Raw genomic sequence first — 12,796 nt, forward strand, 5'->3', positions numbered from 1 at the left:
GCCTTGTAGTTCTGCACTAGAGGGGCTGAGGAGGGAGACTGGATGTTCAAGGCCAGCCTGGGCTCCACACTGAGATCCTTTTCCAATTCAGATTGGAAAAACCAGTCTGATCTTTTCATCTTGTATTAATCTGAACAAGATTAATGTGCGTGTCTGAATTCTTCACATGAAATAGGCCTTTGTCGTAAAAGGAAACAAACATGGGCTGGGGAGATGATGGCTCAACAGGTAAGAGAATTTGCTACACAGACATTAAGAACCTGGGCTCAGATCTGTAGCACTCATAAGAAAACCTTAGTGGCTGGAGAGATGACTAAATGGTTGAGACCACGTGCTGCTCTTGAAGGTGACCTGGGTTCAGTTCCCAGCACCCACATCAGGAGGCTTACAATCACTTATTACTCTAGTTCCTGGGGATCCAGTGCTCTCTTCTGGCCTCTGGGCACCTGCACACAGGTGGTGCGCATACATACACTCAAGGCACAAACACATAGAATTTTTTAAAGCTATGAGTAGCGTCACACCTATAATTCTGACACGGGAAAGAAGGGCATAGGGATTGAATGAGCACCAGGGCTTGCTAAGCTGTCAGCCTGCCAGAACATGGCAAACTCCAGGAACAGTGAGAGACTGTCTCAGTGCGTGAGACAGAGTGGAGAGGGTAGCACCAATGTCCTCCTCTAGCCTCCACACACACACTTATCATGTATACCTACACACACACACACATGCATACCGACACATGCACACATCATGTATACCTACACATACACACATGCATACCTACACATGCACACATCATGTATACTTCTACACAAACACATGCATACCTACACACACATATCATGCATACTTACACACACATGCACACAACATGTATATCTACACACATGCATACCTACACACGCATGCTTACACACATGCACACTTCATGTATACCTCTACACAATGCATACCTACACACATACATATCATGCATACTTACACACACATGTGCACACATGCACACATAGGAAAGGAAACAAACATGCCTTTCTGCTTTTCACTCTGAGGGGGCAACATATTATAGTCGGGACATTCTTCACAGCAGCTTATTAAAGAAGAGCTTTGCCGAGGTTGAATAATTCTCAATTCAGCCAAGAAACAGCTTAAGCTCTTTAACTGTCTCCCTTACACACACTAAGCCAACTTTCAATCATCTGCTATTAAAAGCCATGGAAATATCACATCCAACTTCTGTAGAATTCTTCCTGTTTCAAGTACACATGGAATATTTTCTGAAATTGACCTCAGGTTGGTCCATAAAGCAAATGTTAATAAATTCTGAAGGATTGAAGTCACATAGCATTTTCTGTAACCACAGAGCTGGCTGGGGCAATGAATCATTTTCTCCAGGAAATCTTCCAATATTTGAAATGTGTATCAAAGGAGAAATAATAACCACACCAGGAAATTAAAAGTAGACATAGTCCCCAGTATTAAAAACAGAAAAGAGGGTAATCACTACAGATCCTACAGCTACTAAGAAGGTAGCTCAGGATGCGGCCCAGCAGTAGGGCATAGAACCTGGGGTTTGGTACCCAGCACTGGAAAATAAAATTGGATAGAATAACTTGTTGCCAAAAAACTTAAAGTTTCACTCAAAAGTTTCTAGAGTAACATAAATTACAAAGTGAACATTGAACTTTAAAAAACAAGCCTGATTTTAAGAGTGGCCAAAAGATCAGAACAGACATTTCTCCTGCGAAGACGGCTACTAAGTGCTCGAAATGATGCAAAGCATCATTGTCACCTGGAAGAGGGAAATTAGATCCACGGTGAGATACTCATTCACATCCGCTAAGGAAGATATCGTAAGAAAGATGAACAGTGAGAAGAAGTATTGATGAGGATGTAGGAAATTTGGAATCTTCACCATAGGTGGGAATGTAAAATGGCAAAGCACAGAGATTTGCACATGAATATTCACGGAAGCATTCATTATTCCTAATAGCCAGAACGCAGAACCAACCCCATTGTCCACCCACTGATAAAAGGATTCCGTATCTCCATGCAATGGTGCATTAGTTGGTATAGAAAAGATTGAAGTACAGGCACACAATGCCATGTAGTTCTGTCTTGAAGACATTATGCTGCTAAGTAAAAGCCACTCAGAAAAAGACCACGTCCTGTGTCCCTCTGCTCCTATGAAATGTCAGGAACAGGCAAATCCATGAAGACAGAAAGTAGGTTAGCGGTTGTTAAGGGCTAGGAGCAGAGACAAGCAGGAAATAGTGTCTAATGGCTGTCAGGTTGAGGGGATGATGAAAAGGTTCTAATACTGTCTTGGTCCTCTGCTTCTCTTAACGCGCACAGAGTCAGTGAAGACTCTGAAAGCTAGACAGTGCTTAACAGCCAGTTTAGAAATTACACTTACAACTTACAAAGAGTTATATAATAAACAACTCTATTCTTATCATCCTTAAATATTCACATTTTGTCCATCTTGCTTCAACTATTTTTTTAAAGCCAAGGATAACACCTTAGCTTCTTTTCCTGTTGCACGATAAAATACTCTGAGAAAGAAACACAGGGGAGGAAAGTTTACTGGAGCTGGCAGATCTGGGTCCATTATGGCATGGGGAGGGAGCTGGTCACGCTGTATCTGCCATTGGGTTTTGTCTTATTGAGTTTTTTGTTTATTTTTGTTTTTGAAAACGAGAACGAGAGAACATGGAGCTGGGTGGATAGGGAGGTGGAGAGGATGGGAGGGTAGGGAGTTGGAGGGGGGAAAGAATATGATTAAAATATATTGTAGGAAAACCATTAAATGAGAAGCGGCAGGAGAGCGGTGAATGCATGCATGCTAGCGCACAGCTTGCTTTTCCACTCTATCGAGTCCAGAAACCCCTGCCTGGGGAGTGGTCCTACCCAGTAAGATGGGGCTTCCCACATTAGATATTATAATCGAGATAATACTTCACAGACGTTCTGAGAGACTAACCTTAATGTAGATATCACACCATGGTTACTGGACATCACCTCCTAGGTGACTTTAGATCCTGTTGACATTTAATACCATCACAGAAAATATTACCGTATGGTCAAAACTAATTGTGCTCCCACCCCCAATTTCCAAACCTTCCTCCCCAGAGTTGCTTACTATAAAAATGATGTACTATCTCCATAGGTCTTAATAGTCACCATCTTCACATATCCATGTTATTGTATATATTTATATATATATACACAATATATATATAAATCCATGAAGGATAAAATAATGTATGTATTTGTATGTTAATACATAGAGTCCTGTAATTTACATACTCTATAATTCACATTTTTGCTATACATTGGTTGAGATTTATTCATATTTAAATCAACAGATAGTTTTGGTACTAATTGAATATTATGAATTAGCATTTCCTAACTGTAATTCTTGCAAAAATGAAGATGGTAGTAATGTTTGTAACAAGAGTAATTATTGATATGTAACTGAGCCTCTGTCCCTCTCAGATGGTGAAGCAGTAGCTACAGTTGTTTGCTGAGAGATTGGTCCCCTCATGATGTCCAGCCAGTCAGTGGAGAGCAGCTGGCTTCAGGCAGAATGAGCAAAGGGCCATTGTGAGTTGGGCTTTCGATTATACATGAAAACCATCTGAAATGCCTTGTCCGCTGGTCCCCTTCACAGTACACTGTGACGATGTGTAAGACTTGTAATAACCACCTTTCTGTGATCATTTTTAGTAGTGTGTAAACTATAAGAAGCTTAACTCGGCAAAATAAAATAAATCCACTTAGCTAACCTCAGAGAGACGGAAGCGAACTCATCGAATTGGACATGTTTTATGAAGCCCGGGTATTAAGAGCAAACGTTTTAAGTCTCTCATTAATGGCAGGACGTAGGCTCCGGTGGCACTGCTGCGGGACAGCTACACTGGACAGGTTGACAGTGCCTTGATTGTGCTTTTAAATGGTAAAGTAAGGAGTAAACGGAGAAAGGGTGTTGAAGTAAAATTACTACCGTGCGGGAACTCTCTCCTGTCGTCTGTTCTCCTGGCGGTAGAAGTCCTTTCCGCTCACGTGGCACGTGGGAGGGCAGAGAGCGAGTCTCGTAGCAGCTGCTGTCTCCCTCTAGTTCCAGGGAAATATGAAAAGCTTGTGGTTTGGTCTATTTCTGAGTGGCTGCTGTATTCTTTTCCAATATTAGCTGAAGCCAGAGCAAACGTGAAAAGCCCATCTATTAGTTGAAAGTAATATTTTTAATTTTTTAAATGTTGTAGCTCCCCACCCTCGTGTGTGTACCCGTGTGGCGGCCCGAGGTTGGCCTCAGGTGCCTTCCTTACTTCCCCACCATCTCATTTTCCAGTCTCTCACTGAGCCTGGCTCATGAGCCCCACGGACACCTTCTCTGCCCCCTCTGCCAACACCAAGCTGCCACACTGCGCTTTTGGGTGGGTCCTGAGGATCTGAATTAACACTTCGGTGACAAGCACCGTTGCCCTGGACCTTCTCCTGTCCCATGGTTAGACGCTGTTCACTTTGTTAAAGAAGCCTTGCAGGAATGTGAGTTATTAAAACATCTGACTTCTGATCTCTTCCATCCTGTTCTAGCTTTTCTGACGCGTCTTAAAGTTTATTAAAAAATTTGAATCTAACACATTTTACTTGTTTTTTTAAAAAAGAATAAGCCAGGCAGTGATGGTGCATGCTTTTAATGCCAGCACTCATGAGGCTGACAGAGGCAGGCAGATCTCTGTGAGTTTGAGGCCAGTGTGATCTACAGAACTAGTTCCAGGACAGCCAGAACTGTTACACAGAGAAACCCTGTATTTAAAAACAAAACAAAAACAAAAAAAGAGAAAACTGCAAGAAACTTATTGGAGTCAAGGTATATTTATGTTAATTTTTTTCTCCCTCAGTTTTTTATTTTGAATATTCTCAACTCTAAAGCGTACAACGTGCATGTAGTCTTATGCCCTAGATTTATGCTATTAATATGTTGCATTTACTTTAATTTCCCTACATATATGCATTTACACATGCACATGCATGTAAGTTTTATTTTCTCTACATATGTGCATCTACATATATACATGCATATTGGCTTTATTTTTTCCCCCCCGGACCCTTTACTTCTAAACATTGCAACCGTGCTTTTCATAAGAGCACTAACATTCTCTTGCTCTTGTGCAAACTGTAAAAGCTGTTTTCGTCTCTAGAGCTCTTTTGTTACCTGTGTTTTTATCTGTATTCAAGAACAAAGGGAGAGGGGAGGGGATTATTAATAGCAGCCGCCCACTGCCTAAGTTATTCGCCACTGTGCATCCTCCAGAATTCAAGTGTGAAAATGAAGAGGTCGCGCTGCTGCAGCGCTGGCTCCATATAAAGTGCTGGAGAGACAAGGCCCCGATACGCCACTCAGGCCCAGTCTCGGAACCCTTTCTCCCAGCTACATACACCATTAAATCATTTCCCTCAGCTGCTTCACCGTATGTGCTACATGTCAGGAAAGAACCCATTGCTATGTGTCTTCACAAATTCATGGCCCTCAGAGTTGCAAAGCCTCACAATGTCTGCTCAGATCTATTCATTTCACAGACGAAGGGTCTGGTTCAAGGTCACGGAACTAGACACACAGCTGAACTTAGTTTCCTAGCTCTCTGCGCAGTGTTGTTTCCATTATATCACATGGCCTCTCTAGGAAACTCAGTTGTTCTGCCAGGGTCTTGCTAAGTGAGAGGGGTTCGGGTCTGAGAATACCGCACCTGGAGAGCTACTACATGCCCTTGGGTCTCATTGGGGTGAGCTACATAGGACTACACAGAATGTCCTGGTAACCTTGTACAGTGCAGGAAGGCTGAGGGGGGACCTGGAGTCTCCGTCCAGACAAGCTCCCGGATGATGCAGATGCTACAGGTGCAGGGACTGGCTGTTAGGAACAGCACAGGTTCTCACAGCCCGAGGCGTCACCTAAATAGGAAAGGGGACTTTCAAAACATTCCACAGTACTGCACTTTATAAAACAGAGTATAGAGGATGGCGTAGTTAACCCTGTGTTCCTGCCATCGGTCCAAAATGAAGGACTCTGAGACCGTCTTTGTATCTTTCTAACGTTAAGCCACACGAGAGAAAGAAGCTTGGTCTTGGTGTGCTAATTTAGATGCAGCTGTCTCTCAGTGTCATTGCGCCAGCGACTAGAGATGTCACAGACGTAAATGTTAACACAGGGAAACACAGTTTCAGGTTCCTTTGCCAAGGAGAACTGTCAAAAAGAGCAGCACAAGGCATCCCAATCTACATTCTCAGTATAAGCATTTTATAAATACTGGGTCTGTTTATTCAGTCTAACGAATCATAGTCTGGCTTGACTCACTTTTGAATTGTACATATGGTTATTAGGTGCTAGTTATTATGTGACAGTTAGTTCCTTAAGGATTTTGTGGTTGGGTATTCTGTTGTCCAAAAATAATCACCAGCATAGTTATTAACCACCTCTATGCAACATGAAATGCGCCCGCTGCAACCAAAAATAAAGCGGACTTTTAATATATAGGTGACGATATACTCTAAATACCCTCCCCCCAAATGCTGTAGATACCATCATTTCTTCTCATTTCTCAGAATCCCTTGGCAGTAAAATAAAACATCAGTAATAATTCCCCATGGAAAAAAGTAGAGTACGAAGCCAAGCTAGAAAGCTTGTCAAAGAAGCTGAAATATGAAAAAAAAAGAAAGCACTACAACTCAGTTAAATAAATATTTATGAAGTTTCTCCTTTCTCCTGGCATACCGAGAGGCACCAGTATGTAAAGAGATTAACGCAACCTTCCTGGCTGACTGTGACCCCGGAGGGGAGTCGGTCACTAGGACAGGTAACTAGAATGCGGTGCCAGGAGGCCAAGGGGTATGGGCGGAATCTAGGAACAGTGTGCGGAAGTCCTAAAGAAAAAAGAACTTGGGAGGTGTGGTATACTTAAAAATAATAAAAGAAGGACTGGGGATGTGGTAAATGTGGTTGCCTAACGTACAAAGCCATGGCCTCCGTGTCGGTAAGGCATGTCTTAGACTCAGTGTTTGCGAGGTGAAGGAGGAGGACAGAAAATTCAAAGTCGCCCTTAGCTACAGAGAACCCAGAATCGCTGTTCAAAACGAAAACAAGAACTCTTTGACCTTTTTCATTTGTTTGAGACACAGTCTCGTGTAGCTCTGACTGCCCTCCAGCTCACTACTTAGTCAAAGCTAGCTTTGAATTCTAGATCCTCCTGCCTCTACCTCTCAAGTGCTGGGAACATTGGCTTGAATCCCCATTCTGGTCCCAGCTAAGACTTTTTTTTTTTGAAGATTTATTCTTTTTCTGTATGTATGGAGGGGGGTTCCTTGTGAGTTATATACACCACTTGTATGCAGGAGCCTGAGGACTCCAGAGGAGGGCACTGGGTCCCCTGGAGCTGGAGTTACCTGTGGTTGTGAGCCACCTGGTGTGGATGCTGAGAACCAAACCTGGGTCCTCTGAAAGAGCAGTAAGCACTCTTAACTGCTACCCCATCTCTCCAGCCCCCGTGAACAAGTATTTTTAAGTCACTTCATATGATAGATTTAATCAGAGAATTGATGCTGAAAGAGTTCACAGAAGGCCTTGCTGTGGTCATGACTTCTTCTATGAATTCACAATGATCTAATGGGAGAAACATTAGTCCATGTGGAATAAAGTGTAATAATCATTTTAAATAACCAAAGGATGAGTAATTTTCTTATCCTAAAGCATGATGCATGTTTTACGTCATAAATATGAATAGCACCAACTTAAACTGCATCAGACACTTGGTCTCCTCGTTACCAGAAGAGCAAAATACGGTCGTGCAGTTCAGCATACTTATTTGTTTTTGTTGCTGTCTAAAGAGATATTTCTGCAGACCCTGGACCATCTGCTTTTCACGTGGTGTGGGTTTACCTTACACGGATTTCAGGGTGCAGACCCTTGTGCTTTGGAAAATGCACTGTACTTCCCGCCACTCCCAGTAAGAGGCAGATCTTCCTTAAGGAGATAAGGACTGTGAGTTTCCGTAGAACATTGAAGTGCAAATACAACGTGCCATTCAAGTGTTGGCCCTCAGCCTGAGTGAAATCAGCCTTGTAAACTAGTCTGCAAAGGTCCTGTTGGGTATTGAGATTCTGGGTCCTATTCTTCTCACTCCAGGGTCGCCGTTGCTGTTGGCTCTCAAGCTCTGAGAACAGAGTGCTGGGGTTGGTGCTTTGGTTGAACCTAGTAAGTCTATTGCCGGTGCGATGCTTCAGTAGTTCTATTACGTCAGCAGAGACACATGGAAAAAACCAGCTCTAGATCGAGTGTGTGTGTGTGTGTGTGTGTGTGTGTGTGACAGGACAACCTTGGGTGTCACCCAAGGGTTTTCAGGAACCATCTATCTTTTTTTTTTTTAGAGACAGGCTCACTCCCCACCTGGAATTTAACAGTGTGGATGTCGGTAGGTCCCCAGGTTCTTCCCCGGCACTGGGATTACAAGCACATTTCACCATGCCCGGCTTTAAAATGTGTTTATAAAAATGTACTACCATACTTGTTTATAATGCATTGTGATTACTTTCCTATGCTTTCTCATGCTCCTTCTACTCCCACCAACCTCCCTTCCCAGCTGGCCCTCTCCTACCGTTGTGCCCCTCCTTTCTCCTTCCTCCGTCCCTCCCTCTCTTCCTCTTACTGAGGGAAGAATGCGGACAGTCACAGCTAGCAAGTGATCCTGATCACAGAGCTTATATTCTGTCCGGAAGACAGCACCCACTGCCCTAATCCCCATTCTCCAGTCCTCTCTTCATCCTTGTTCCCTGGGCTTCGGAGTCAGTGAAAAATGTCCCATTCTGTTTGAGGCCAAGCACCGTGACTTCAAAACAAAACAAAACAACAAACAGCAAACAAAAACAACAAGAAAAAAAACTGGGTTCTAGGGATTTTACCTTGGCTCTGAAGCTCAAACTCCAGTTAAGTCCTTAAGAGGCAAAGCACCTTGTCCACTGAGCTCCCCAGTCTGATGGATACTCTGGTCATAGTGTTTGAGAGATCTAGACTGTGGCGCAGTGAAGCTTCATCTGACCGAGTTTCAGCTCTGGACAGAAGCTGTTTGGCACCACTAATGCAGTATGCTTTGCTGTAGTTATCAGCTGTTTGTTTCCTAATGAGGTAAGACTCAGTCCTCTCAGGACAGGTGGTGGTGGCGCACACCTTTAATCCCATCACTCGGGAGGCAGAGGCAGGAGGATCTCTGTGAGTTCCAGGACAGGCTCCAAAGCTACAGAGAAACCCTGTCTCAAAAAACCAAAACATAAAGAAATTTCAAGAAGACTCTTAAACGGAGCTGTGCTGGGAATGAAACTAACCTTACTGCTGCTTCTCCCTTCCTCTCTCCTCTCCTTCCCCTTCCTGTCTAATTGGCTGTGACTATTTGGAGCTGTTGGCAGGTTGTTTAGACTCTTAGTGTCTTCTTGACTGGCAGGGCTGCTCTTCTGACTGTGAAAGGTAAATGAAGGGAAAGTTAATTTATGTTAGCAATAAGGGACCCGAAAGTAAGCATTAAGTTGGGTTAAATAATTGGATCTGAGGACATTAAGTGTCTCTTTTCAATACTGAAAGTTTTTAATTAGTTTGAGTCCTATCACTTGGGGAAATAATGTTAGGGCATTTGGGAGTCTAAGTTGATGCTGTTGGGCGCTGTTCTTCCTGGGCGAAGGCTAAAGGGAGCCCGTTGCAGCTCAGGTGGCAGTGAGCTGCATGCATCCCTGATCTTAGTTACAAACCTCTGCTTGTCTTTGACACTCCCGGGTTACTTATCAAAAATGTGGACTGCCCTTCATTAAAAATAAATCTTAGGTTTTCTTTGCAAGGGAGTGTCTCTTTACCTGGCATTAACACTGCCTAGAGACTTCTCCCTACTCTGGGTATTTTTATGCCTTCTAAGGACCCTCTTCATCTTGATTGTGGTCTACACAGAAAGACCCTGTATTGAAAAACAAAACCAACCAACCAACCAAGAAACAAACAAAACAAGAAAGCAGCAATCAGAATACAAACATCTCATCAGAACATCTCAAAACACAAAGATTCTTGGATACAAAGACTAGAAATCGTATGGGTGGTAGTCTCCACTGTGCTAACCCATGGAATTAACATGGTCTGCCCTTACTGCATACCAGGCACTGTTGTGAATGCTTTGCGTGTATCACTCATTTGGTTCTCATGAAGGCTAACCATACCAGATACTAAAATTTGTCATAAAATAGAACGTGGCGCGAGCAACAGATCACTGGACAGAGTAGAGGTTCAGAAATAGATTCAGTGTGAAAAATGATGATGCCCTCTGAGGTCAAGTGAAGATGGGTCGTTCACTACGTCGAACAGCTGTGCTGCTGAGAGAGAGAGTAGCTGTGTTTATTTCTTAAATTCGACTGAAATTAACTCCTATGAGTCAAAAGTTTAAACCTGAAAGGCAAAACAATGTGCAAACTTTCTCTCCAGTAATTTTAAATCTTCTTTTTTTATATTTTTCTAAATATTATCATTTTAGTTACCTTTCTATTGTTCTGAAGAGACACTATGACCAAGGCAACTTATAAAAGGAAGCATTTAATTGGGACTTGCATACCGAACTCTGCTGGTTAGTCCATGATCGTCATGGTGGGGAAGCTTGGTGGCACGCAGGTGGAGCAGGAGCCAAAGCTTTGCTCTTGCCTACAGCTGCAGACACCAAGAGAGACTGGGTCTGGCTTGAACTTTTGAAACCTCAAAGCCCTCCTCCAACAAGGACACACTTTCTAATCCTTCACAAACAGTTCCACCAACTAGGGACAAACACTCAAACCTAAGAGCTTAGGGGGCATTCTCATTCTAACCACCCTAGTTAGCCTTACAGTCCCCACTGCCTTTAGGTGGAAGGAGGTGGGAGTTGGTGAGGTTCACGTGTCTTCTGTTACAACTGAGTGATGGTGTGCGTTGTGTCAGAATCCTAAATGGTTTTCGTTGTCTTGGAATGGGTTTCAGTTATTTAGTGCCTTCCTGTCTTCCTTCTATCATACTTTTGGGGACTAGGAAAGGCAAAGGTACCAAGGAAAGATATAGCAATGCATCCAGTGCTCTTAAATTAATCAAATTTAATCCTGATATCTGAAGTCCTGGACTTACAGCCGCGGCACTGTACTTTGAGTACGTGGCAAAGGCATGTGGCCGTGTTTTCCTTCTGATGCTGTGGGCTCAGACACTGAAGTTGCCTGTCCAGGTTTTTAATAAGGAAAGTAAACCTCAAGGGCCAGTGCCTCCTCAAATACTGTAAATGCACAGTACATCTTGTTCTTTGATGAAATAAAAGAGAGAGGTGCCGACCTAAGATCTAACAGGAAGGAGCCAGGGAATTTAGAAAGGATAATGCTCAACCAGAATTGCTTTAAAGATTTGTAAGGCATGGTTCTCGTTTTGTTCAATTTGAGACTGTACCTATCTGCACGTGTGAAGATGTGTTCTTTGTGATGTGGAAACACACCAAAGTGCTTGTTGCCCGTAGGATGCTTGGGATCCCTTTGGTTGCTTCCTTGCGTTATATTTTTAGCTTTTCCACTGAGTATACACAGTACTTACAGACTCAAAAGCTAGTGTTATTTGGGGCACACATGTCTCGCATTGGTCACCCTGACAGTTGGCCTGACTTTTGTCTTACAGGCACACCAGAGGCCGGCGTCCTGGCAGAGTGTGGGAGCTGCGTACTGCAGTACGGTTGTGCCCTCTGATGGTGAGTTTTGGCAAATCCCTTTTTATGTCTTTCTTTTCCTCCTTAGCTTGGTATTTCCAATTTTTTTTAAGTCAATACATAAACTTATTTTTAAATATGAATTATATTTATTTATTTTGGGGAAGGTTATGTACATGAACTGTGCATTTGGGAGTCAGAGGACAATTTGAGGGGGTCGGTTCCATTCTTCCGCCATGTACGTTCTAAGAATTGACCTGAGATCTTCTGGCTTTGGCATCAGGTACCTTTACCTGCTGGGCCATCCCTCCAGCCCAGCTCATTAATGTATTAACCGTATCCCATCTGTGATTCTATCGGAGATCAGGGGAAAGGGAGGAGGATTACAGAAGGAATGTGGAACTGGGATGAGGGTCTAGTGAGTTCAGGTTAACCACAAAAACCTAGCCTGTCCGTCATGTCTTCATAGGACCTTGGTGTTATTTCACGTTTAGAAACAAGGACCACGATTACTCAAGCATCAGAGGAATGCCTGTTGGTATTTCACATCCTGGATACCGATCAAATGTTGCTGCCCCTTCACGACATCACAGGCAGTTCCATGTCTGTGTGCCCTCTCTCCTTGTCTCTTCCCTCATGCTCAGGTGTCCTCCCCCCCTTTTCTTTTTAAAGAATCATTTTATTTTATTTTCTGCATATGAGTATTTTGCTTGTATGTATATCTGTGTACTACCTGTGCTCTGGTGTCCATAGGGATCATAGAGAGTATTGGATCCCCTAGAGCTGGAGTTATGAACAGTAATGAGCCTCCATGTGAGTGCTGGGAATCAACCCTAGGTCCTCTGTGAAAACAGTGGTCTTAACCTCTGAGCCACCTCTTCAGCCCCTCAGGCCCTTGTTTAGCATGGGAGGGGTTAGCAGATGTTTGGGGATCACACAGAATCCTTGGTAAATGTCCTCAATGCTACAGATGGACAACAAGACTGAAAATTTGCTTATTTTTATGGTTGTGTGTTTCTAACTTTCACTACCATTTCTACCATGAATATCAGTTTACAGTGCTT

General features: G+C 43.2%; 1 protein-coding gene across 2 annotated transcripts in view; it reads left to right on the plus strand.

The window, feature by feature from the left end:
* Positions 1-12,796, plus strand: part of Mcu (mitochondrial calcium uniporter) — a 154,836-nt gene that overhangs the window by 109,523 nt on the left and 32,517 nt on the right. For both annotated transcript variants that reach the window (XM_075980209.1, XM_075980210.1), the window contains exon 2: positions 11,705-11,774. In XM_075980209.1, coding sequence (XP_075836324.1) covers positions 11,705-11,774 — 70 coding nt within the window. The remainder of the gene's footprint in view (positions 1-11,704; positions 11,775-12,796) is intronic.

The sequence above is a fragment of the Microtus pennsylvanicus genome, chromosome 7 (assembly GCF_037038515.1).
Source record: "Microtus pennsylvanicus isolate mMicPen1 chromosome 7, mMicPen1.hap1, whole genome shotgun sequence".
Lineage (NCBI taxonomy): Eukaryota > Metazoa > Chordata > Mammalia > Rodentia > Cricetidae > Microtus > Microtus pennsylvanicus.